This window comes from Strongylocentrotus purpuratus, unplaced genomic scaffold, assembly GCF_000002235.5.
Source record: "Strongylocentrotus purpuratus isolate Spur 01 unplaced genomic scaffold, Spur_5.0 spur5_contig_841, whole genome shotgun sequence".
NCBI lineage: Eukaryota > Metazoa > Echinodermata > Echinoidea > Camarodonta > Strongylocentrotidae > Strongylocentrotus > Strongylocentrotus purpuratus.
The window spans coordinates 303,808-331,589 of NW_022145548.1; the positions used below are offsets into that span (position 1 = coordinate 303,808).

Sequence of the window (27,782 nt, forward strand, 5' to 3'; positions counted from 1 at the left end):
TAATATTGGCATTGTTTATATAATTATGACATTCATTGACAGTCCATCGTTAACGGTGATTACATGATAAAACCTTTCAGTGTTTTATTGCATGGCTCCACAGTCTAACTCGGCTGGCACTGCAGAAACCACATACATTGCAAGCGTACATCAGGTTTGTAGGACTTTTAGATTCTACACGACGAGAACGTGGACTGCCATTTTAAGGCAATGTGACGTCATTTTAAGGCACTGGCAGTGACGTCACATTGCCTTAAAAGGGCAGTCCGCGTTCTCGTCGTGCAGAATCTAAAAGTCCCTAATAAATATATTAGGACAGCAGATTGATGCAGCGTGCAAGGCAGCTATATTGTTCTCAGCAGCTCGATGGCCTGTTTCAGCCGTAGTAGCTGCTGTAGCAACAAGCGCCTCTATTCTGTAAGACTATATGCTGCTTTCTCAACTGTACGTACAGCACTCTTACAGTAATTGTACTTATCACAGTTATCAGTAAGACTGAGAAAAGTCTCATATTAAGATGGAAAATATGATATAATTAGGGGTTAGAACCAGGGGCGTACGCAGGATTTTTTAAGGGGGGGGGGGGGGGTTAACATTTTTAAATCGGGCCGAAAATTTCGCAACGACTCAGCCAGCCGCTGAATAAGCGGGGGGGGGGGGGGGGGGGTAAGAAGACACTTTTTTTTTAATTATTAAAAAGAAAAAGAAAAAAAAAAATCGCAAAAGGGGGGGGGGGGTGGGGGTTTGATCTAAAATACACACATACAAAAAACCAAAGGGGGGGGGGGTTCAACCCCAACCCCCCCCCCCCTGCGTACGTGCCTGGTTGAAACATTGTTTCAAACAAAAAAGTCTCTCTCGATTAAGAATTCAAATTCATTAACTTTCAACAATGAAAGAAATAAGCAAAAATTATTCACATTTAATGTTTATTTAAAAATCTTATTAATAAATAGTGTCCACTTTCTTTTGCAGTGTGTATTTTATTGTTTGTTTCTATTTTTCAGGATTCCCTGGGATATCCGCCCCTGCTTACAGTAAAATATTCTTTTTGTTTTCCGTCAGTATTGAAATTATTGTCCATGATATTGCATACGCTTAACATTGGATGGCGGGCTTATGAGGCGAAGGTCTACTGCAGAGGAGACACAAAGAAAGAAAAAACGCTATTTAAATCTTATTAAAGACGTTATCCCGTAAATCATTAAAAAAACATTTTCTAGACTGACTTTCCTTCTTTACTCGGGCCCTAAAGTATGAATCATTAGCCTTGTATACGATAGCTTTTGCATGGCTTCAAGTCCTACAAATGGAACAAAATGATTGTTTGACGTTCTTGAATGAATCATTACAAAATAATTTGAAATTGCGTGTTTTCTTTATTTTCTTCTACTTTTCTATCTTTTTTCTTTCATTCTCATTCTTCGTTATTTTCCAGCTTTTTTCTTCTTATTTCCTATTTTGTTTCAGTTTCTTTTCCCTTTCCTTTTTTTTTGGGGGGGGGGGGGAGGGTGGGGATGGGGTCGGGGTAGCAGCTCCTAAGACCCCCTCCAATACGCCAGTAAGGTGGTGTCTAAGTCTTGGAGATGAAACTTTTCTGTAATAATTTTACTTGGCGGCTTCGTTCCTCCTCATCCTCATTTCTCTTTCTTTCGATTCTCTTTTCTCCCTCTTAATCTATTCTTTCTCCAAGATGTCGCTTTCTGTTTTTTCCTGTTTCTTTTCCTTTTACTTTTCCGTTATCGTTCTTCTAATTCTTTCATCTTCCTCTCCGACTTTCTCTTTGCTTCTTGGCTTCTCTTTCTTTCCTTCTTCAATTTTCCTTTCTCTTTTCTCTTGTCCTTCTCTCTCTTCTCAATTTTCGTTTTCTTCTTTCTCTATCCCCCTGTCTTATTCCCTTTTTGCCGACAGAAATCTTAAGCTCAACTCAATAGTGACGCCCCTGACAACCACTACGGTATTACCTATGCTTTGTTTCTTTAATAAATTCATTTTTTTTTCAATATTGCTCTCGACTCACAAAACCATAACAAAACATATATATATATATATATATATATATATATATATATATACGTAATATAAACAATAGAATTAAACCAAAAATATACCTGATTATACAGGACATGGTGGTACAGATAATTTTGTTTTAAAGCAATAAAATGTTTTTCCATCTATTATCAAATTATATAAATTTGTTGTTTTTAAGATAAATGTAATGTTCAAGATAACAATAATACCTTAACATGCATTTAAAAGAATTAGTGATAATGCGCTATTTTTGCATTTGTTGGGAAATATATAGTATTTGGCAAATGAAATAATAAGATAAAATAAAAATTCAACGTTTCCATAAAATGCAAATACGAATTTTACTTTATTCAAAGCAATTTTATCCTCTAAAATGAAATGTTGGACATCCGCAATAAGCCTTCTAATGATTGGGAAATCCCAAAATAAATGTTCAATAGATTCCTCGGAGTTATAACAAAATGAACAAAAGTCTGATATCGAAATATTTAATAATTTAAGATATTTATTAACACCATACGGTATTACTTATGCTTAATGGTAGAGTGTATTTGATATAATCATTCTAAATAACGCCAGCATTAACTTTGAGTAAATCTTAAGCTATTAAAAATGATTTATAAAATGTGCTTTGTTATTAGTGAATTCAACTGCATTTCGAGAGTATAAACATATATTTCTTTAGTTTTAAGTACACGCATTGTTATAATGTTATCAGCTTTTTCCTCATATAATCAGACAGTTCTACTTATAGGGTCCAGCCTCCTTATAAACCACTCCCCCTAAGTGATTGTACATATGCTGTATGTTGTATAGAACTAAATGTTCATTTTCACAATAAAATTCAGAAACATTGAAATAATCTGTACCATGTATTTCATTCTGTACTATAAACATAAACAATGATTGACAAGCCGCTTTACTTTCTCCATTTTGTGCGTAAGAATACAATAAACAGAAGAGGTAGATAGACATAGAGAGAAAGAAAAATATATACAAAATAGAGAGTGAAAGAGAGGAGAAGGAAACAGAGGGAAAGAGAGCGATACAGAGAAAGAGAGAGAGAGAGAGAGAGGTCAAGCGATATATATATATATATATATAGAGAGAGAGAGAGAGAGAGAGAGAGAGAGAGAGAGAGAGAGAGAGAGAAAAAAAAAGAGAGAGACAATCAGGTAAGGGAAACGCAAAGTAGATCCAGGAAATAAACTTGTGAACAAAAGATTCGATTGTATTTCCGCCTCCAAGTGAGACATCCGAATAATACCTAGGCAAATATGATGAACTCTAAAGCATACAAGTGCGATCCGGTCCATGGGCGATAGAAATAAAATACACTCCATGCATTCCCATACCGGTATGTATTATGAATTGTGTCTGTAACTGTACAGAAAAGGAAAACAACGTGATCTCAAAAATGTCATGAAAGAACTTGTTTGCAAACTATCACGTCTGCACGCGACGTTGACCAATACAGTCAGCTAGTGCATTGAACTTGGTTTATACTGCATGTACATATAGTTGTTGGAATCATTTTCTGGAACGGACAAGGGATATATCTACTTTATCCAGTGGCAGGATATCTGTTGGTAATTGAGTGCACGGACTGATGAGGACACGATCTGTTAACCGGCCTCTGGTCACCGAGAAATAAAAACACTCTTTATGATCAGCGTATGGCGTATGCGGGTGCGGATAATCCACAGCAGATCATGCCAACAGATTTAGAGCGGAGAGCGCTATCTAAAATCTGAAATTTAACCAACAAGAACATCGTGACTTCACCTATATATATGGCAAGGGAAATGTGTGATTCAAGAGGCAGAAAGCGTCAGAATAATTCAGACTTATTGAAATCACACTCATAAGAAGGAATCATGCAGCTACTGTATGTGGAAATGGGAAGAAAAATGAGGTCATTCTAGCGGCATACTTCTTGCCGGGAAGTCGTTATCCTGTGGAGTATAATTGCAAACGGAGGATTTAGCCATGCACGCTGAGGATGGGTAATATATTACCCGGGCTATAGTATATTCCTGAAGAACAACATAACTAGGCTTTGCATGAATTGCAAGGATTTTACAGATGGAATCAAAGGAGCACAACAGGAATTTATCTCGATGTAATAACAGCCTATACATACAGCTTAGTATGCACTCGACTCGACAGCACAACAAATTTATTGTCGGAATTGAAGTTGAGACCAGCTAGTACAACATTTCCTAACCCCAAGCCACGCCGAGGAGACCAACACCCGACCACATATGAAAACGTTATATCATGTGCTATGCTTCACAGTCTATATGAACGGAATATTATTATTATTAGTATTAGAAGTAGTAGTGGTACATAAATCCCGTACTTATATCAGCTGTTAGTACATTTCAACTCCCGTCATGGACGGAAGCGAAGAGTTGCTACTGATCAGGAGAACAGAGACGGGCGAGACTGATGGGACAATAGTCCGCTTAAGATGGAGAGTGTATGGGTTAGCTATCATCACTCTCCTTAACGCCATGAACTTCACACAACAGTGAGTATATTCATGTAAATAACTTAAAGCAACTTAAACATTATTGTCCCTATACCAAATATTTACAATACCATAATTTTGTATCGTAATGTATCAAAAATTTAAACCAAGTGCCCCGTTATACGAATAGATGTATTTCAATAATCAGAATGCGAATTGTATACATTAAGTGTTGTTACAGTGGCGGATCCAGGGGTGGGCCGAAACGACCGCCCCCCCCCCTATTAGCGACGCAAAAAAATTGAGAAGGAAAAAAGAGGAAGAGAAAAAAAGGCGCGTACGCAGGGGGGGGGGGGGGGGTCGAACCCCCCTCAAATTTTTGTCAAGTTATCAAGTTGGTCCTGATGTGTATAATGCGTAGACCAGGGGTTCTCAAACTTTTTCTTTGACGGTCCAGAAGCGATTTCTATGAAAGCTGTAAGGTCCGAAATGACACTTGTATACTGAAGATAATGAGGCTTGTTTTTGGTCTATATCTGATCCAAAGAGAATTGTTACAGTTTAAAAAAAACAGAACCGCCAGTGCTTCCACTCGTTTAAATAGAGTTTCCAGAAAAAGAACACCCAATATCCTGGAATTTAAAAGAATTTTCTTAAAACTTTCAAAATGCCTCTTACGTGGATTTCTTATTTGGATGAATCGCTATGACGTTTTAATATATATCAATTATTGAGTAGGCTTATTTTGCTTTCTAATGGATCCATACAACATGGCAGAGCTTGAGGGGCCTGGCAGAGCCTTTTCAAGAGAGAAATTGTCTTTAGGAGAAAAAAAGAGGTTATTTCTAAAATGAAATGAAAGGGTTATTGACTTTCAAGAGAGAAAATTGTCTATAAGAGAGGAAGAGAGGTTATTTCTGAAATGAAATGAAAGGGCTCTTGTCAAATAGCCCTTTCATTTCATTTTAGAAATAAACTCTAATACATTCCTTGTTATTTAAATTGCGCCGCCCCTATTGTGTCCTCTTTTTAAAGAGCACAACAGTGCCCTCAGATTAGGCAGCAAATAGCAAAACAAACCCGTAACACTGGTCACAACATTCAATGGGATGATGCCCATATCATTGAGTTTGAAACGCACTTCTGGTCAAGAATGGTAGAAGAAGCATCTGCATAAAAAGGATGAATCCTTCACTGAATAGGGATTCTTGCTATACACTTTTACCTTTGTGTAAATAATAAAAGGTCCACGGGGGTCGTTGTTAGAAGCTTAAACTACATAAAACTCTCTCCAATTTTGCAGGGGGAGAGCCTTTGTCGGGAGTCTTTAATAATAAAAGGGATAAATCCTTCACTGAATAGGGATTCTTGCTATATGTTACCTTTATTCGCTCCAGTGATCTCGAGGCAGCAGACAGCAAGAAATAATTTGCTGTTGCCGGGAGTCTTGCATGGGGCGGAGCCCCATGAAGTTCTTGAGCTTTAAAAAAATTAATGAAATTCCAAATAGTCGTCATGAGCGATAGAAATTGTAATTTCCTCCTTGAGAGTCACATAACCCCTTTCATTTCATTTTAGAATTTAACCTCTCTTTCTCTCTTAAAGACAATTTCATATAACTTCTGTTTTCGTATTGTTGTACTTTCGTCCGCAGACTACTTAAGCACATGTCGAGCCAACTCAGTCGGAAATGTAATATGTAGGCCTAAGTGTAAAGTTAAGTTTCATGTTCTTCCTTTTTTCTTTCTTTCTTTCTTTCTCTCCCTCTCTCTGTCTCTCTCCTTTTCCTCTATCTTCTTTTTTAAAAACATTATTCTTTCTTTTCTTCTCATTTTTCTGTGTGTGACATGCGTTACGCGTACGTCTATCAATGTCTTAATATGGTAGATTTACATTTTGATGTTTCGCTTTGTAGGTGCACCTTATATTCCAGAAAGTGCCCTATTTTGATGGTGCCCCCCCCCCCCCATGTATTGATCTCGATAAAAAATAACTTTCTCATTAATTCTATTTCCAATATATCTAATACTTGCACTAATCTCCAATTAAAAAAAAAAAATCGTCTACCTTCTCTCAAGACAACATTATATAAAGGATTCATTAATGCAAGGCTATCACGCGAGTAATCTCTCAATTTCTAACTTCCTGCTTTCCTCATCTCCCAGTCTCCCTTGCTTCAATATTCCTCGTTACTTCCTTCCAATTGAACTCCAACTTAATTGATGTTATACACTGTATCTATTCTTCAACTACAGGTAGATGCAAATGTTACTCAAAATCCATTATATAAATCACACTCAGGATACAGCCAATCGACGAGAATTGCTTCAATCTATATTTTACATGTATCATTAATATATGGTTTTACAATGGCTATGGTGATGAGTTGTCTAGGTAACATGTTGATGTGTTTGTTAAAATGTATTACCATGGTGCACCTTCTTGGTTACAAAAAAAAATATATGTATGTATTAACGTAAGTTCGTGCCTTTACATATCACAGTAGAAATCAATGTTTTATATTTGATGCAGAATAATATAAATATTTGGAGATTAGAAACACAAACAGTTTCCATAACCGTTCAAGTGTTTCAAGAAAAAGTTAAGCAAACTTTCTCCTGGATGTAAATTCACACTAGCGTATAGCACTAGCGAGCTCTCTGATCCAGACTAGACTCTTCGCGAGCGGTTTCATTGGAATTTTAAGCGGTTTCATTGGAATTAATCGAGAAATTCCCTCGCTAGCGTGTAAATAAAAAATACGCCGGCCGGCCATACGTAAACGGCAGTGACGGTAACGTCAAAAAAAGAGGTTCACATAAAAGCACTCATGATAAAGCCGCGCCCGGCCCCTACAACATCATTTTGGATTTTCAGATGATGGGGCGGGTGGCAGGGGCAGGGGGCAAAGTTCGCCCCCACTCTTCAAGTACCCCCTCCAAAGGGCCACTTTTACTTTGTAAAGAAGTGCCCCTTCCCCTTTTTAACTCGGATAAGCGCACATTTCATCAACACATGTGCCCCCTTTCCTATCTGATAAGGGCTATTTAGAAAAATGAGGCCCTTCACAAATAAAAAGTGTCCCTTATCATCTCTGGTAAATGACCATTTTCATATATGAGAAGTTCATTCACTTCAGTGCGCTCTTCACCTCCGATAATTTCCCCTATTCAAATCTGAGAGATGCTCGTTTTACTTTGAAAAGTACCCCTTCCCCTCCTGATAAGTACTTTTTTCATCTATGATGGGGGCCCATTTTCACCTTTGCTAACTGCCCTTTTATTTTGAATCGTGCCCCTTTTCCTTTCTATTAAGGGACCTATCCCTTTTTCATAAATGCTCCTTTTCACCTCTGATAAATCAATTTCTGATGGATGCCCCTTTTCCGTCGACAAATGCCCATTTCCCATACTCATAAGTGCCCTATCTCATTTCTGGTGAGTGCCTCCTTTCAGGTGTCCCCTTTTATGTGTCCCCTTAACCTCTCATCATTAGGCACGTAGGCACGGGGGGGGGGCACGTGCCCCCTAACCTGCTCATCATTAGTCTTGCACCTAATTTAAAGCGACTAAGAGTAATTTCCCCTAGAGCTCGCTCGCTCGCTCGCATTTATAGATGATACAATTATATGTCACTTTAAAACAAATGTTTTTTCAGTCTTCCGTGATGCTTATAACCCCATCATGATTTGGTTTTTTCCTCTTTATAAGATGTAATTTTTCACTCTGCGACCTCACAGATCTTACATTTTTTCTCGCTCGCTTTGCTCGCTCGCAAATGAATATTCAGACAATCACACTCAGCCGAAAGTGTGATGCTTAAGCAATAACTTGTATGATATATAGAGAAAAACAAATATTGAAATCGTCCCTGATAATGGAATCACAATGAAAGGGTATATACCAATGTCTAAAAAAAATGTATATTTTCGCTTTGAGATTTCGCTTTGTAGGTGCCCTTTTTTATTGGTGCTTTCCACTTTGGAAATAGCTCCGCCGCCCCTGCTTACGCATCAGCGCCAGCGTTAATTTCACGCTTGCGCGCACAGGGGGTGTCTGTGTGCTCTGAAGCTGATTTTTTTTAAAACCTAGATTCGTGCGATTCGGTTAATACTTTTAGAGGGAGTCTGAGGGGTGATGTGCCCCCCTCTGAAGCTGACATTTTTTTGGATTTTTGAAACTGGATTCGTGCGTTTTGGTTAATACTTTTTTTGGGAGTCTGATTTGATTTCAAAACACATGCAGTTAATGCGGGATGGTGTTGCAGCCTCTCTTTCCCCGAAAATTTAAAAATTATCAATATGCATTTGTTATATCTTATCTCGTATATTTTGGTGCAAATTAACACTTTTCACAACATACATAAGCTCAAATTTCCGCTCACTCGCTTCGCTCACTCGCCAAATTATTAAACCAGGAAATAGATATTGGGGCAAAAGGCTTCAGCCCCCACTTATGGAAATGTCAAAAAAATTGCGCGCGAGCATAACTTGAAAACGGGGAATGTTGATATCGGACAAGAGATGTGACGTGAGCATGTCCCCTTTCCAAAATAATTATGCCCGTTTGTAAGTACCAGTACACTATTAAAGTACAGTGCTTCTAATATGACCTTGTCAGTATTGGTAAGTTTAAATAACGGTCTGCGCGAATTTCGAATTTCCGGCCCCCCCCCCCCCCTATTGGAAAATCCTTGATCCGCGCCTGGTTGTTAGGTAGGACAAGCCATATTGTTTGCCCTACCTAGCAACAATTAATGTATTAAACTTGCATTCTGAATATTATTGAAATACAATTATTCGTAACAGATGAATGAAATAATTGGTAATAAGGCATTTAAGTATAGATTAAGTGACATAACTAAAATTGCCTTTTGTTGTTAATTTCAGGAAAAGGGAATTTAAATTCACAATATTTAGATATTAAATATAAACCGTAAACAACCATATTTACAATCTAAGGTTTAACAAAATAGAAGGAATTAAAAAAGTGAGTACTTGGTTAATAACAGTAGTGAAATTGAATATTCTCATTTTTGTAGTGCCTGCATCCCTCTTTAAATGTCGAGTCGTATTATTGTCTCCCTTGCTGGTGAACTAATTGCCCATACCTTTTCCTAAACCAACCAACCAGCCCTGTTTTCTATTTGCTCCAAACTTACCATACCGGTAAATAATGTGTTCATTATGCCCTATACGGTTATCTACCCATGCGCAGACTGTATCTTCAAACTGGTATATTAAACCATCACGAGATTCCGGTGCAAGGTCCATCTTTCATACAGATGCGATATAGATTCATCGACCGTCCAACATTTTAGCAAAATCGATTGTACATGTTTTATCAGGATTCGGGGTTAAACTTGAATTAGAATATGATTTTGATTTTTTTTAAAAGTCTGTGCGGGAGATGATTTAATCCAAATTTAATTCTATATTAGCCTACCCGTGTTTAATACTGAAATTCGGAAATAAATCGCGTTTCACTTACACCTTACGACGTGTCCCCCTATAATTCGTATCGTATTTTATTATGTGCATGTGTGCGTATGTGTGTGACCTTTTTTTGGGGGGGGGGAGGGATCCCGCAATCCCCAGAATTCACACTCCTGCTTTCAAATTTGAGAATTTGATCACTTCATGGTAGGGATTTTTAAAAACAGGTGTTATTTCGTCAGTTCAAGCTTAGCTGATTACCACCCCCATTTTTATGTATTATTTTGTGAGACCACGTTAAAAAAATTATATATTGTGATGATGTATATGGAAAATATATAAACATCAATCAATCAGTAAACCAATCAATTGCAAAAGAGTTTGCAGTTACTTAAACAAATATTGGGTGAGAAAATCCATTATGGAGATCATTGATCAGATATATTAAAGTGATTCAATATTGAATTGAATTATTTAATTTACTGAATTCCTATCTTAACATAACAGGTACCTTATTATCGTTACAATATTTGGAATGGCTAATGAGATGAAGTTCGGAGAAACAGAATGTAGGGTGATCAACGAAACAGCAGCACGTGACTATATTGGTGATCTCAACATGACCGGGGAGAAATTGTGCGCTGAGCCAGGAAGGTAGGTTGTTCTGCAGTCAGCTAAATTTCAATCACGCGAACTACGGTAGGACTCTACCTATAAAAAGATGATTTAAAGGCCCACTGCACTACTTGTAGCTACTTGCGCCCTCTATATAACAAACAATGCCTAATCGGTGACCATTGGTCCCCCATGGTCCTCTTTTTCTTATGTTAACTGAGAGCTGAGTTGATGAGATAACCACCTGTCCAGTTACCTTGCAGGACACTCTAATCCCTCGTGTAAACTACGGCAGATAAGCTTTAAAATAAGTTATCGAGAGCAAAACTGGAAATGTGATATTTTTACCTTATCTATATATGTTCTTGATGACTATAAACGTGATGAAATATCCTAAAGCTTTGTTCAATGGAGTCAGTAAATTCAATTTAAATTCATGATGATCTCATATCACATACATAACCGACCTCTACCAAACGAAGTATACACAGCGTGTGTGCGCGTGTGTTGTGGTGTGTGTGCGTGTGTGTTTGAATCATATTAAATCATTCCAAATTTTCAGATAGTGGATTATGGATGGTTTTCGATTAGGCTCAGTAGGCCGATGAGTTACTCTGATGTATAAAATGTATTCCATGTTTAAAGCAAACCCAATACAATGCTATTTTCCGATTCCTGACTTGCATTGTTTAATCGTATATAAAAATCATATCTTTCTTATCTTTTCTTGTCGGATTCCTCTTGACTTTGAAAAGATGCTCTGAAAACAGCACGATGTTTTTACCAGATGTGTGTGGTATACAGTACACAGGGCTGGGTACACTCTATGACGTATTGGCTGGACCAATTTACCTCATCATACAAGGTGTAGCAGCAGTTCCTCTCGTAGGCTTGATTCAAAGCTTTTCTTTGAGGCCTCCATTTGCCATTGGGATAATCACCGTACTGTGGACTCTCTGTACCTTGATTACAGGCTTCGTCAAAGACTACTGGGCCGTTGCCTTGCTTCGCTTCCTCTATGGCATATTGTACGTATTAAATCCCTACATTTCAATTAACGTGTTTTTTTTTTTTTTTTTTGTTTTTGTTTTTTTACTTCATAACATTTTCAAGAACCGCATTTTTAGTAGATTTTCAGTCTCATAAGCGCCTGATTAGGCAACTATATATTGGCGCTCTACGCATTCTTGGAAAGGTAAACTTAAATACATTCGTGTAAACGCTGATTTGACGTATAAATCACGCAATATCATCATGATTAAAAAAAAAGGATGTCATCCCCTTCAGATCCGAGGAGACTGGGGATGGTATGCTCCTAGCGCTCGAATATCGCCGCTTACATATGTGACCAGATTTATCTAAATCCACGTATGAAGCATGTGCATCGACTACCAAGAGTATCCACTTGTAAAGTGGTAGGCATTATTTAATCAGACATAGAGGCATGATAGGCACTAACGGAACCATAACCCTAACCATACTGCATGTAAACCCTAACTTAAACAAAACCCTATGGTAGCATGATATGCAAATTAGCTACCTTAGGTACATTCGTTATAGTGACTATTTTTTTTTTTTACAGAAACATGCCTCTCCGATTGATTAAACATAGCCTTCCGGCTTGTAAAGTCGCTCCGTTGTTCCATTATTTCCTGTTTTATGCATCAATCTGAAGAAAAAAAGACCAGCAATACATTGATGAAAAAAAAACTATCATATAGTCTGATATTAATCACTTCATTATCTCTAATGAAAACGGTAATAGCCTATAATTTTTTTGTGGCGATTGCATCGGAGAAAATACTAACATACTGATGTCATGCCTTTTTTCTTTACACCAAGCGGCAAAAGCGGACTAACTTTAGTATAGTCCATCGTTAAATACACCGACTAAGTATGGAATACCAATTGTCCATATGAATATGTTTTTGACTAATTTAATATGTTACTAAATTAAAATAAAATGTAATAACATATTGATAAACAACAATATAACTATGATCATGGTTATTTAGGGACAGATCAAATTATTTAAAAACACATTCATATGGACACTTGGCATTCCATACTTAGTCGGCAGATTAAACCACGGACTAAAGTTACTCCGCTTTCGAGAATACCATCCTTGATATTTAACCTTGTGTTTTTTTCCTGCTTTAGCTCTGGTCCGTTCCTACCTTTAGCTCTCGGATACTTGACACACATCTTTCAAACGGTAGGATTTTGTAACCTGAATTAAATATAATATTGAATGTCTTAATTCCTTTGACCTACAATTTCAACTGTACACTGTGTTTTTCGATTATTTTGCATGGCGTCATTTGGTGTGTGTGCGTTGCATGTGTGAGAGAAAGATAGATGCATAGAGAGAGAGAGAGAGAAAGAGAGAGGGGGTGGGGAGGGAGGGAGGGGTGAATGTATCGGTGTGATTTCGTGGATTGTAAGAGCTTTTGTGTTTGGGTGGATCATACCCCCTCCTTTTATACCATCAGGAGGTGCGTTTTTGTTCTTCTTCTCAAAACAGATCCGAAAACATCTCAATATGACCACTATGAACTCGTGGTTCCTCTTTAAAACAATTAATTGTTATCGTTTAATTTCCCCTTCTTCCATTCCACCAAATTATAAACTTTGCTCAGGAGGTACACACTCTCGCCTTTGGGATAGGCCAATACGGAAACATCGCAGGATATGGAATATCTTACCTCTTCATCCTAGTGAGTGACAGCATCGGCTGGAGATGGTGTTATATTAGCTGTGGATCGGCGGGTCTCATCCTCGCCGTTGCTTCCTGTTTCATGGTAAATCCCACAGGACCTCACCATCAAGACAAGGTATGCTTAAAGGCCTTCAGTACTAGTGTATAGGAGGGATTCGACCACACTGCAAGGTCACTGAACAGGTGGTTATCTCATCAACTCAGCTCTCAATCATTAAGAAAAAGAGGATCATGGGGGACCAATGGTCACCGATTATGCATTGTTTATAGAGGGCGCAGGTAGCTATAAGTAGTGCAGTGGGGCTTTAAGATCAACGGTGATTCGCCACTGAACAATATCTTTTGTAGTAAACAAATATGACTATAGTGCCCCGTGGCCAATCGTTATGGAAAGATGGCAAAGTTACCATATCAAAGATAATGTAACTAATGCAATGTGTATATTTTCATAGACAATTGAATCTGAATTAAAGGAGTCACCCCAGAGAAAATGATTGCATGGGAATAGTTTGATGTAAATGAATACATGACTTGTATATTGTAACATTTTTTCTAAGTGCCTGAAGGTCGATTAAACCGTAACCTTACCATGGCTTCGGTCTTTTGAGCCTTCTGAATAATTGTATAGAGGTTCAAGAGATCATAAGCTTCTAACTATTTGACCAGCTGCCAGAAGGCATACGATATCGTACCCTGTGGGGTTTTTTGATTTATTTTTAAAAGGACCTAAGCAGACAAGAGATTCGGACTAATTTTAATGATTCCAAACCCACTTACATTTTCAGAAGAACACCTTAATGCCATCTTGGAAGGAACATCGCGCCAGTCTGAGACAGATAATCTGGTCTTTGATGCTTTGTATTGTCCTGGCACAAACAGCACGTATTGCAGGCATGTACGTCGTTTCCTTCAACCTCACCGTTTATTTGGCGGAGTACTTTCCAGAGTTTAATGTGATTGTGATAGGCTTGGTAACGATAGTCATAGGCTTCCCAGGCTGCATCTTCGGAGGATGGGTATGTGATCGTCTACGGAAAGTTTCTGGAATCCATGGGAGACTCTCTCTGGCACTTCTTCTCATGGTAAACAAATACAATACATAGATTAAGGTGCCATACGATTTATCACACCTCTTAACACATTTCAAAAGCTTTGTTTTGTTCAAGCAATCGCCTAACTCTCATAAAGAATTTTATGGATAGTCGGATCATTTCAATAGAGTTTTTTCCCCTCAAATCTTATTGTAACAAAACCGATAATTTGACAAACCAGAACAAAATTAAATTTCCATAGGCCTATACGCTTGTGGGTGTCTATGTTTATATGTATCTGGAGGCCGTATAATGATAATAATGACACTAACAACATAATAACAATAGGTCATTCAGTTAAAAAAGTGCTTTACAATGACGCTCTGCTGCAACATACAAAATACATGAAGAAAAAAACCTCGTTTAAACATGAAATACACACGCTAGAAAATATCAATATAAAAATAATCAGCGATGTGCATAAACAATAACATTGAGAGAGTTACAAAGGTAAAGAAAAAATAAACAAGTAATATAGAATCACAACCATGTGTTTACAACACTAATAATGATAAATCGAGGACATCGGAAAGAGTTGTTTGTTGCGGTACTTTTGGCTCTCCTTTATTAATGCTACTAGGGATTTGAATATGATGAGGGTTAAATCTTTTGGGAAAGTTTACAAGAAATATAGAGGCATTAGAAGCCCTGAAATGCAGTCAGATTGATTTGGTTGACTGAAAACACATACATTCGTCCTAGAAATGAGGTTAGCAGCATAATGTATAATTGCAAAGCATTTGATGTTCGATTTGCTTTCATAATGAACGTTCAAATACTTCAATCATTGACGATATCTCAATCGTTGTTACAATGTCCCTCCTTACAATTATAATGATCATGGTTTTCTTTTTTCAACTCCAGGTTCTCGCGTTAGTATTCGGAGTGTTGATATTCCAAACTTCCCTCACATCCCTGGTGGTTCTATACGGTCTTATGCTGTTCGTCTCTGACTGGGTCTACGTAATCATCCTCTCTGTCATCTCCGATCTTACTCCGTTGGAGTGCAAGATAGTCGTCTTTGCCATCAACTACTTCTTCAACCACTCCGTGGCGGGAGCTATCAACCTTCTCGTCACTCCGTTGGCGTCTGCGACGAGTTTCAGATCAGCGATTACACTCCTAACTGGAACACTTTTTGGGGCATGCTTCATCCTTCTCCTCCTGAGCTTCGGTTGTATGTATATAAAGAAGATAAAGTCTGGGCAGGAGGCTAATCAAAACATTGGAAAAGGAGGAGGAGCGGATGTGACTGAGAAAACTCCCCTGAAATATTCATACAACGGAGAAGATAAGGCTACATTGTGAAATACCATCAGCAAGGACGATGCACTCGCTCTTCTGTACATGGTATACTTGTCGAGATGAATGTCATATTTGTCAATATTTATCAATATTTGTTATAATAAAGACAAAGTAACACCTATATGTCGTTTACCAAGATGAAATGGGCTGATTACTATTTATAGGCAGATTAAACCTGTCGTTCTATTTGAATGAATTCTGAAATAACACACGCATTAAATATGTAATAAGAAGAATAAGAGTAGTATATGGAAGAGAGTTAGAGAGAGAGAGAGAGAAAGAAGAGAAAGAGAGAAAGAGAGAGAGAAAGAGAGAGAGAGAGGGGGGGGGGGGGGGGGGAGGTAACCTAACTGAATTTGAAAAAATAGAAATACGAAATAGGTAGTGCTGCAATCATGTAAATTCTTACAAATATGATTAAATACAAATTCTATATTCTACTTAAAACCGTTACATTTGCATGAAGACCTAATGACTACACAATATCTTATCAAGGCCTGCTAGGCCTTAGTTTTAGTATTATTTAATTCTTCAAAAGTAGTATTTTTTGGTTAGCTCTAAACGAGTAAATAATAATTGGCAGACGTTCATTTCAGTCTTAATATTACGTGCTTTGAAAGATTGGATTCAAGTCGACCTTTAACAAAATTAAGATATTTTAGATCTAGACCTTTTCAAGGAAACATCGAATCAAATACATCTCTTTCGAACAATGTGAAACGTGTTAGCTAGTTTGACTGGGGTGTTGATAAATAAGCTGACTCTCTCGATATGTTTGATTAATTAAAATCTGTTTCATGATATGAAATGTATATGGTGCAAATGAACAGGAATGTTCCAATCTTCCGATGTTTAATTACGACGCGGCGATCCACAAAATAACATCTTCTGGCGATCGTAAAATAAGCAGCTAACTTTAATTTGCCTATACACGTCTGGGAAAGGTGTCAGAACTACGAGAATTGTGTCAGAAAATACATTTTGGATGTGCATTTCCACAATTTAAAATGATTTAAACCACCCCGATGAATTCATTGACAAATGCACATTTTACTTGTCTTCAAAGGCATGTTTTCAATTATAGCTAGTGGGACACGAGATCATAATTTCCCTCTTTTCTCGAAGTTGAAAATGAGCATTAATTTATTATGTAATAAGTTATATCTAAGTGCCATATTAGTTTAAATATGTTTTCTTAAACCTGAAGTAAAGTCTTTTAAATGTTATTTTTAGTGTTTCCAGGCCAGTTTGTTCGTATCCTTCCTTAATTTCAATGCTAATGGTGATCCGGACGCTTTCCTTCATTGCGACAGGGATAAATAATGACCCGTATTCTTTTTGTAAAAGATATTGAATCACTCATGACCACACATCGGCAGTCGATATCTATTAAAGTTTTTGTGTTTTAATGCTCGAAAACATATTTTAAAAACATTGTTCGTACGTCTGAAAAATTCTAAAATATGTGGCATATGAATATCTTAACAACACCCTCGAAACAATATACATGTATACACAAGCTCTTAATCTTTGCTCAACAACTGACAACTTCTTCCCAAATCTAGACTCTCGTCAAACGATTTTTGCTGTTGAAGTGGCTGCATTAAAAACATGGATCAACACCTTATTAAAAAAATTTCCCTTTGATGATTAAACAAGAAGTTCTTTACCCTCCTTCTGCCAATGTCCTCCATTTCAATTTTTGGTTTAAAGAAAGGCCTGTTCAGATCTTTGCTTCAAAATAAAGAGACATGACATAAGCATTTGAACTGATAACGGTTAACTTTTGATGAAAGCTATATCCTTTACTCATATCAAAAAGCAAATTTATATTAAAGAAATCATTTTTTTCTGCTTGATCGCTTCGCTTCCCAGCACTTCAAACTGACGTATTCTATATACGTAACGTATACTCTTTTCCTCTCATCTTATTTCTCTGTCTCTGTCTCTCTTTCACTCACTAACTTTATCTCTATCCTCTGTCTGCCTCTGTCTCTCTCTCTCTCCCGTCTATGCACAAAGCGTTTGTTTGGTGCCAAAAGGGCGTTAACTCTGTTAAATTGATATGAGTTAACGCCTTCCTGTCTCCAATCAGACGATAATATAATTCATTTTAGTCCACCTAGTGGTCTATTGCTTGTATACATTTTTATCTTGAATGATCGGCTTTCACCAGAGGGCGTCTTTGAAAGCTTCAGTCATCGATGCATATAAACATAGTTTGGTGTATCACAGTTGAACACATAACGGCTCAAATTGCATTGTTTGTCAAACACACAACATCATAAAGTGCGTCTGCGCGTCCGACAGAAACCGAGTAGGCCACTCTTTATGAATAGTTGGCTCTGTTGATATACTTATGAAAAATGTAAAATAATTACAAATTATGCTACGAATAATGGCATCTCTATGAGTGGAATCCACTTCGCATGAATTACGTGTACTTTAAGTTATGGCACTTGAGTTTCGAAGGGAGCTGCAGTGCCCCCTAAATTCGCCAGTAGTATCACTTATTTTTGCATTAACTTGTTTTCTCTCAAACCGTTTGAAAAAAAAAACAGATCCTAGCGTTTCCGATTAAACACATAAATAGGTAAAAGATGTTTTCTGAAGAGGGTACATTTATTTACTACGTGTTGTTAGGTAGGGCAAGCCATAATGTTTGTCTTACCTAGCAAAAACTAATGTATGATTTTTTTAATATATTTTTTTTAACATTGAGTTACATTTGTTCGTAAAAGGTCAAATATATATATTTGTATCGAGGCGATTCACAAAAGCATATGCATAAATGTGGGTACATTACGCAAATGGCCTATTCCAGACCAGCCTTACCAAATGATTTCAAATGAAATATAACAACAAACATTCTTTCTCGTTAAAGTAATAATACAATCAAGTACCGACTTATGTTTTGAATGCTATTTGAACTCCTACCCCCCCCCCCAAAAAAAAGGAGCTTGATTTAGATGTTTTGAAATAAAGACCTCATGCGGAGTGCCTCTCATTGACCTTCGCCATTATGCTCAATGATCGGTCTGTAAAACTAGAGATACTCTGATAGTTGTTTTCTCTTTTAGAAAAAGATAATGGTCATCGACAGACAAAACATCACAGTTCTTTTTATCTAAATAAAAGTGCATTCGGGTTCGCTTATGACTGTCTTTCATTGCATAAATCATTACATGACAGAATACACTGTCGGTGCGAGGTATCTGGAGGTTTCGCAAATGCCGTATTAAAAAATTTCGTCTATTGGTTTGATTTCCTATCTTTCTTCTTCTTCGGAGGACAGTAAGTCCACAAGTTCGGAAATGGTTGAGCAAGAAGGGAGACAGAGTATTGGCGGACCACAACAAGGTTATGGTACCGTCAATAAAGACTCGTCGAGTATCAACTGCGTAAATGGGGCCTACGAAAGCCCGCGCTCCGTTGGCAAGAAACGGGATGGGATCAAGTGGCCGGATGGCGGAGCGCAAGCGATTTATGTCATATTCTTACTTACGCTACTAAATGCTGCAAACAAGATGGACAGGTCAGTGAATGATTGCATTTTTAACAGTTTCATCACAGAATATTGGTCATAAAAAAATTCGACTTATTTTCACTGGTTACACTTGTTGATAAATATCAGATTCAAATTGTACCCCTTCTTCTATAGGTGATTTAAACATTGATACTAGGGTTCATTTGATTTTGTTGTTTGAAATTTAGCTAATATTCATTGAAACCGTGTATTTTAATGTTGAAGCTCATATTACAATTATTTTGTAGTCACAAAAATAGACAAAAACAATGTAAAGGCATTGTAAATGTGAACATAACCGTAAAGAAAAACATTGGAGGGAATGAAGCTCTCGAGCGGTCGATTTGTTGTCCCCTACCCTCACTATAGCCTTTGAAACCGATATTCCACCAACACCGCCCTCCCCTCTTTCCACCACCCCCTCTTCCACCACCCCCTCTTTCCAATTCTTCTCCCTTTCTCACCAATTTTCCTTTTCATTTACCCCTTACTTATGTTTTGTCTTCTTTGACCCTTCTCGGTTTTTCTTCCTTTCCTTTCATACCTCCTTCTTCATTTATCTGTCCTCCTGATCTTTCTCTACCCCTGTCTCCTTCTCGATGTCAGGTACGTTTTGATCGAGGTAATCAAGGAGATGGCGGAAGATCTAGAGTTCGGGGATCGTAGCTGTTTGAATGCCACCACCCACATCGACCCCACTGCTAACGTCGAGGAAAGAGAGAAATACAGCTGTGACCCTCAGAGGTAAGTCGACGGTCATCTATCATAGCGATACACACCATCTTTGTGACTGACTGAATGCTGATGTTTATTTATCTATTCATATTTATATTGTTGCATTGGGCCTTCCTCACCATTATAATCATTTTCAAATATTACATGTATCACCTTTAATAGAAGCTACTTTCGATGTTTCTAATGTATACTGTATGCCTACTTACTTGTAAGTTTTGATTATAATTATATGTAATTATTTCTATATATGTCTTTATTTCTATTGTCTTCTACATTTGTAAAGCGCATTGGTATTACCTTCGGTAATTAAATGCGCTATATAAGAGCTAACTATTATTATTATTATTATTACATATTTAGCGGTTACCTACTCAGTGATTTTTTTTTTTTTTTTTTTGGTAAAATGAATTTATTGATAAATATATGCTTTTGAACAAATCAAACAATCATACACAATCAATTGAAATAACATCGTAGCATCTTAACATAGTTCAAATAAAACATGTTTCGTTTTCTTGAATAACAGTGTTTTCAAAAATGCATAGCTTTTTTGTTTTACAGTTCCTTTCGATCTTTAATCGGTTGTGGATTAATCTTTTGAAAATACAAAGAATAGAGACTTTATAAAACATGAGTTTGCGATTTTCTGCTTGCATAAATGTTAAATAAACTGCGTATTTTGCATATGATAAGAAAATTTAAACTTTTAAATATTTTGTTTTTTCAAGTTATAACCTTCAATTAAAACGAACTTGTCAAAAGAAAAATGAACATTGTAAAGTTTTCGAATTATGTCTCCAAATTTTAACCCAAACAATCTTGTGTGCTTGCATTTTACAAATAAATTGAGATTGTCGTGTAACTGATCATCATATAAAAAAACCTACTCAGTGATTAGTATTACTATTCAGTGGTCAAAATTCGTTATATATCTTTTGAAAGAATGAACAGGGTATTTGTTTACCTTTGATTATATTTTAAAGTGAACCGGTAACATTGTTGAGGTTGATGAAAACCTGCATGTTTTTTTGTATGAAATGCTACTTATTATATTCCTTCTACTGTACTAACCCTCTAACATGCAAACAATCCTGAAAAAAATTCTCAAACCACAAAGATATTTATGGTTTTCTTTGAAGGCGTCACTATGCGACACCCTAACAGTAAATTCTCCCAACCATTTTTGAATTTTTCCAACCGTTTTTCCATGAAAATAAGACATAAGACAGGCTTTAACAAATATTTCAACATTTAAATGTCTGGAATGGTATGTGGAGCCAATTTCATTGTTTTGTGACTATTTACATTCGCTTAAAATGTAATTAAATTGTAGTTGGGAGTATTATAAGGAATCGATCAGATCAGTTTTTCCCAATTTTGTTCTTCTTCGGGTTAAAAGATGAAAGACAGTTTCATTTTACAGCAGTCAGCAGATGTATGAAGTGACCCTGACTATAGCGAATAGATGTTTGTAGGCTTTTCATAGCACCTTCAACATTTTAACGGGAAAAGGTTGGCCATAACATTCATATAATTCGAGTTGATATATAAAGATATAAGTAGTACCTGTTCGGTGAACGTAATATATAAGTATACTTCATTTCCGCGGCCCGGTACTGAAGCTGGTTTGTGAACCCTCCTCCACCTCCGGTTGTGATATCGTCAAAATATCTTTTCTCTTTAGGTTTTAGAGTAACAGCTATTACATAGTCGATATAATTAGAATGGTTACTTTTCTCTTTAAATGCACTTTAAATACTTATTGATCAAAAATGGCATCAGGAATTATGGAATAATATTGACAACTCAATCAAACATGTAACCACTCTTAGTTCTTTCAAGTCCAAATTTAAGTTGCGTCTTCTTACCACATAATACTTCCTATGATACATACAATTACCTTATAAATTATATCGTTCTGTATTATTAACGCGTTTTAGTTTGTAATGTCCTATATACGTCTTTTGTTTTATTGTGAATTTTAATGTTTTGTATTTTACACATTTGTCATTTATGTTATGGGTCCACCCACTTCTCTCAAGCCATCGGCTATATCGGGTGTAAATGATCCAGCACAATTCTCAATGTTTATATATTGTATGTGATTTTTTATGAAATAATAAATTGAAATTGAAATTGAATTGAAAATCACAAAACTACTGCTGCTTTGTCTAATTTTGTAAATATTTTGTGAGTATGACGGTTGCTTAATCCACTTATAGATGCAAGGAGACAGAAATTGTGCGCCTCAACGGCACGGCCTTGAATGTGACGTCATGCCATTGGGTCTACTGGGGAACGGGTCTCGAGTACCAACTCCTGGCCGGTCCTGCTTTCATCGTGGTCGTGGGATTGATGAGAATCCCTCTCACCTTCGTCATGGAGCACGGTCGCATCAACGGACGGAACATCTTGGTCGGCTGCGCCATCGCCTGGAGCATGGCCACATTGCTTACGGGGTTCGCTACCCAAGTTTGGCATGTCTACGTTTGCCGTGTTCTTCTTGGTCTCTTGTGAGTAATATTGTGAAGGAGCCCCAAATAATATCAGCTCAAGCTTTCAGGGGCGGATCTACGGGGGGAGGGTTGAGGGGGTTTAACCCCCCCCCTTGGGCGGCCAAAAAATAAGTAAAACTTTTTTTAAAATCGCAATATCGGAGGCAATTTTTTTTAATGCTCACTACCCCCCCCCCCCCCCCCCCCCCCCCCCCCCCCCCCCCCCCCCCCCCCCCCCCCCTGAGCGAAATATTGGTAGGCGCGATTTTCTAATTTCGGCCCCCCCCCCTCCTCTTGGAAAATCTTGGATCCGCAACTGGGTCAACCTCCCCGCTTACCCCTTAGCAAAAACCTAGATCCGCCCCTGGCTTTGAAATAAATAGGACCATAAGATGGACTGTATGATGGGGATTCGGGTGTCTGGACACTTAACAAACATAAAGACTTCTCCTTTGCCTTCAGATTTCACAGAAAGTATTTATCAAACAGCACTAACCATTCATGGATATTGGTTCGCTACCCAAATTTGGCATGTCTAATTATAATATATTGTGGCCTTTAAAATATGAGTTCAAAGCTGGGAATGTTGATCATACGCTCAGTGATCTAATTTTGTAATTTTTTATATGTTGCATAGGTTAAACTCAAAGCATGATTCAACAAAATGTTGTCAATTATAATGATACGATTTTTCTTTCCTCAGTCAGGCCCCGTTCAGCCCCTTTTCCGTTGCCCTGGTAACAGCATACTCCCCGCCGGTAAGTGTGTTAGCAGTCTTAAAGAGAAATTAACCTCAAACAACATGTTAATTTTAGTTTGTAGGCCATTTAAAACATTACCTAAAAAATAAAAACATCATACATTAATATTTTGACGAAAGAAAGGACGTAAATCTTCTCCAGACTCCTCCGTCTTTGGCGGGTCTGAGAATTGTCAGAGTGTCGCCATTGTGTTTGCGCACGACCCGTTCTTTCATGTATCGCATGGCCAGGCGCGTCCGCATGGCGGGGGGGGGGGGGGGGGGGGGGGGGGGGGGGTTACCCCTCTCAATTTATTGAACGAAATATCGGACAGCATAATTTTCCAATTTCCGGGACAAAACAAAAATATGTGCTCTGAACTCAACACAAGACTCCAGCGTCCATCGATCAGCCAATCAGAATTCAGCTTTCAAAACTGCGCCTATAAACAGAGCACTAGCCTGTTTATGATTGGTCGAAAGTTTGAAAGTGCTTGTGAAAATTGGATTTTGAAGACTTCTCCCGCTTGCATTTGGTATTCGGTTTTGATCCACAGAGGAACTAAGGTACGGTCGAAATATGTTGAGAAATAATTATACAGAAAATTTCGAGGTTAAAATAGCCAAACTGATGTAAATGTAAACGATCAAAGACTTGATTAAGCAGAAGAATTATGATATTAATAATGTTCACATCTTTTGAGAACACAATCGCAAAGACCTTCGGAAAATCGACTCCAGGGCAATATAAATGCCTATTGTATAGTCTTTAAAAATGATGTTTGGATAACTTGGATTACAACATCATTGTAAAATACGCATACTTCAATAGTGATGGGCAAGGCTTTTGAAATTTATTGAGGTTAATTTTGGAAAGTTTTTGCGATCGTTTTTTTTCTTCTTTTTCTTAGTTTTAGTTTAACTTCACCTGTCATGGGATAATTCTTCATTTCGTCTCTTCATCTCAATCTTCATTAAGGCACACTGTCCTACTTGTAGCTACTTGCTCCCTCTATATAGAAAACTTCCCAAATCGGTGCCTGTTGGTCCCCCATGATCCTCTTTTTCTCATGTTAAATGAGAGCTGAGTTAATGAGATAGTCACCTGTCACAGTGACCTCGCTGGCTCGCTGTGTGGTCTAATCCCTTCTGGCTGAAGTAGTAAAGCCTGCCTTTAAATCTGGTTAGCTTCACAATATGCTGTTGTCGTTCCTTTCTCCGTGCTGCTTACAGCAACTGCGTGGTCTAGCCATGAGCATCTTAAACAGCGGTATCGCAATAGGATACGCCCTGGCCTACGGGTTGGGTTTCCTGAAGGAGGCGGCCGGCTGGCGGTGGGCCTACTGGGTTGCTGGCAGCCCAGGAGTGATCGTCGCTATCATTATGCTATTCACTTTGCAGAATCCCGACAAGCTCATTCAGGTATGTGTGTTTGAAAAGCTTTCCAGGCACAGACATAGGCGTATGTGACGAGGGAAGGGGGCTAGGGGTCTGCATGCCCCTCCCTCGTATTTGTAAAGTTCCAATATTCAGGCAACCACCTCATATTCAGTCATCGAGGTGCCAGAATATCCTCAATTTCGAAGACTGGGTGGGGGGGGGGGGTTGATGGGAGAATATTCATATTTGGGGACCGAGATCTCTGAATAGTTTCATATTTGGGTAGGCCGGATGTGCCCGAATTATTTATTATATATTTTCTGAAATATTTCGCCACAAACAAAATGTAAACATTTTTAGAGCAAAAATATCGAGTAGCAACTGTTTGTGAAATGAAAAGAAAAGAAAGAAAAAAAAAAAAAACCCCAGCCCTTTAACCTACAAATAGAACCTTTATAAGGTTTTGAATGTATTGATGCTTAATTCACCTTTTGTGTATGATATTATAATGGGATAATATATCTCACATAAAACTAGATTCGATGTCTTGAGTTGATAAAAAGGTAGACCAGTAAACTGGTCGATTGTCATTACACTCCTATAATATTTCTCCCATATTTTTAATTAGGAACCTCCAAGTCGACAGTGAAGGTGATTATAATCCTGACCCTTACTCAATGGTTTTGACGAAAGAAAGGTCGCGTAGTTAATGCCATCTCATAAATTTTGTACATGTTTTTTTTTTATTATCATGTTCTGTATGTATAGTTACTTATTTCCATTATCGTATTGTTATCAATAGGCTATGTTATGCTTTCAGTCAATTATTATATTATGTATATCTTATTCTGAAGTTTTATATGATATTCATTTGTACATGTATTCAAATATGGTATTCAGAGATTTATTTTCAATAAAATGGCCTGTCGGAGGGTCCAAAAAAATTATTAAAAAAAAAAAAATGTTTATCCATCTCAGAAGCAGACTTCTCAATCGTTGATCAAGATGGGGCGGTGCGAGCAGCTCATCTTCCAAAACTGGGCCACCATCGTCCCCTCATCCTCGGGTCCGCCCTCCGCTTCGGGGCGACGTACATCTTCAACTACAACATCAACAACTACCTGTTGTACTATTACCCTCACTTCCCCGTCCATAACTACCTGAGCTGGACCCCGATCCTGTCTGGTTTCGGCGGCATACTCTTCGGTGGGATTCTGAGTGATGTCGCTCGGAGGAGATACGGGGTGGAGGGCAGGATGTGTATACAGATCGTGTTATCCGTAAGCCTCTATTTTACACCTCAAGATGAAAATTTTATTTATGTGGCCCGTTACCCGGGGCAACTGGCATTAAAAAAAAAACTATTGACCGGTAAGCGGGCACGGCTAAAATCACGCCTCCAATTTCGACCAATCAGATGGCTAGATTTCTAAAGAGAGGTATATAAATGCATTATTCTGCAAGCCTATTTGTTTTAATGAAACCTTTTGAGGAAAATGGATAATTGGAAATTGACTCTGAAAAAAAAATGACGGATCGTCTGGAATTCGAATTTTTCTTTTGTGAAAAAGGCAAGTCTTTGACAAGTCTTAAATGTACTCCAATGATGATTTGAGATATGGAAACAGAGGTTATCAAAAACACTTATCAAAAAGTAGTGTGTAAAATCGTTTTGTCATAAAATTTTGATCAAAATTTCTATTCCGATAGGACATATCAATGCTTTGAATATTTGCGGATAAAATGTAGTAGCCTAGAAGCATTGATAATTTATTTTATTTTTTGACGTATCCAAAATTGAAATATTTTACCCAATTAATGTATGTAAACAAATATCATTGTGTTTAATATTCTCCACTCAGTCTGTGTAAATTTCCCTCAAAAGTTTTGGTGGCAGTCTTTTGTACAAATGAACAGCAAACATACGGAAGCTTCGATGTTTCTTTATTCTTATTAAATACTACCGCCACAATGTATTCTGTACTTCTATTAGGTAATCTGCGCCCCTGTCATGACATTGATCTTCTTCCTCGAGCCCCCTGCCGTCTTCGCCGCCGCAGCCGTCGGGACCTCGATTGCCGACGCGTGGACTGGAGGCACCGTCTCCACACTCACCGAGCTCATCCCACCGGGTCTCCGGCCGTCCTTCTTTGCCGTCTACTACTGTCTCATCAACACCGTCGGCGGGACGCTCAACATCACCCTGCCGGCGCTGCGGCGGGCAATGCACTTCCGGTACGCTATGATCATGGCGGTGATAGGGCTGATCTCGCTCGGGACCGTCCTCTTTACGTTGGGTTTCTTCGCGATGGTGTGCTCCCGACGACGACGACGACGGTACCGCGGCGATGAGAACGAGAACGAGACGGAGGATGAAAACTCCAATGAAACCATAACCCCTCCACTGAATTAAGGCTATACATGATTATACAATCAAACTTGTCGGCCCGAATTCACAAAGGAGGTTTGTCGACAAACCTTGGTTTTCGTACGTCATATGACGCGTTTTACGCGTTTTTTACAAACCTGGTTTGTAAAGAACAAAAGGAGGTTTGGCGAAACAAAAGAAGGTTTGAGCTCAAACCTTGCTTTGTGAATTCGGGCCGTCATATTTAAAGGCCACCTGTCTATAGTGGTCACTTTGTGTTGTCACCCTCTAGAAAAAAAGAAAAAGATTCATAGAATCTGTCTAGAAAGGCCACCTGATTATTAATTCATGTATACCCATGACCCTAATTAATGTAAGTGGTAAGACCTCTCTTTTAAGACCACCTGTCTATAGTGGTCGAGTAACTCTAAATTGTTTAATTTATCAAGAAATACACAATGTACGTGTTGTATAAACCCATCTATAAATAACAATAATCTTTTAATGGTCCACTCTAAATTTTATTTTATTTAAATTAAACCGAAAATGGAAATTCTTTTTGCCCAATTGATTGTGAGCCCGGCAGCCACTGAGCAGCGCCAGATCGACGTTGCTCTATCCCTTTATTGTTGAGCGCCAAACAAGGTAGCAGCAACTCCCGTCTTTTGGTATGACGCGGCCGGGGTTCGAACCCACGACCTCCCGGTTGTGAGGCGGACACTCTACTGACTGAGCCAACACACCGGTATAAAAGCAACATAAAGCAACATATAGCGCCATTTCGTCTTTTTCATGTGGAAGGTCTTTATAGACAGGTTTGATTGTATCCTTCACTTAATTCTCAGACCTAAATTTATTAAAAGCTTTATTA

The 27,782-nt window shown here is 37.9% G+C and overlaps 2 protein-coding genes across 2 annotated transcripts; both read left to right on the forward strand.

Moving 5' to 3' along the window:
* Positions 1-3,308: 3,308 nt before the first annotated feature.
* LOC100890746 (D-galactonate transporter) lies at positions 3,309-15,671 on the forward strand. Its single transcript, XM_003727860.3, has 7 exons — positions 3,309-4,564; positions 10,446-10,592; positions 11,309-11,581; positions 12,714-12,768; positions 13,193-13,387; positions 14,058-14,354; positions 15,228-15,671. Exons 1-7 carry the CDS (start codon positions 4,428-4,430, stop codon positions 15,669-15,671), a joined length of 1,548 nt encoding a protein of 515 aa, XP_003727908.2. The 5' UTR covers positions 3,309-4,427.
* Positions 15,672-16,754: 1,083 nt separating this feature from the next.
* On the forward strand, positions 16,755-27,035 carry LOC100891044 (D-galactonate transporter). The gene is made up of 7 exons (XM_030989149.1): positions 16,755-19,203; positions 19,801-19,938; positions 22,152-22,442; positions 23,128-23,182; positions 24,397-24,625; positions 25,522-25,823; positions 26,537-27,035. Exons 1-7 carry the CDS (start codon positions 18,983-18,985, stop codon positions 26,954-26,956), a joined length of 1,656 nt encoding a protein of 551 aa, XP_030845009.1. The 5' UTR covers positions 16,755-18,982; the 3' UTR covers positions 26,957-27,035.
* Positions 27,036-27,782: the final 747 nt, after the last annotated feature.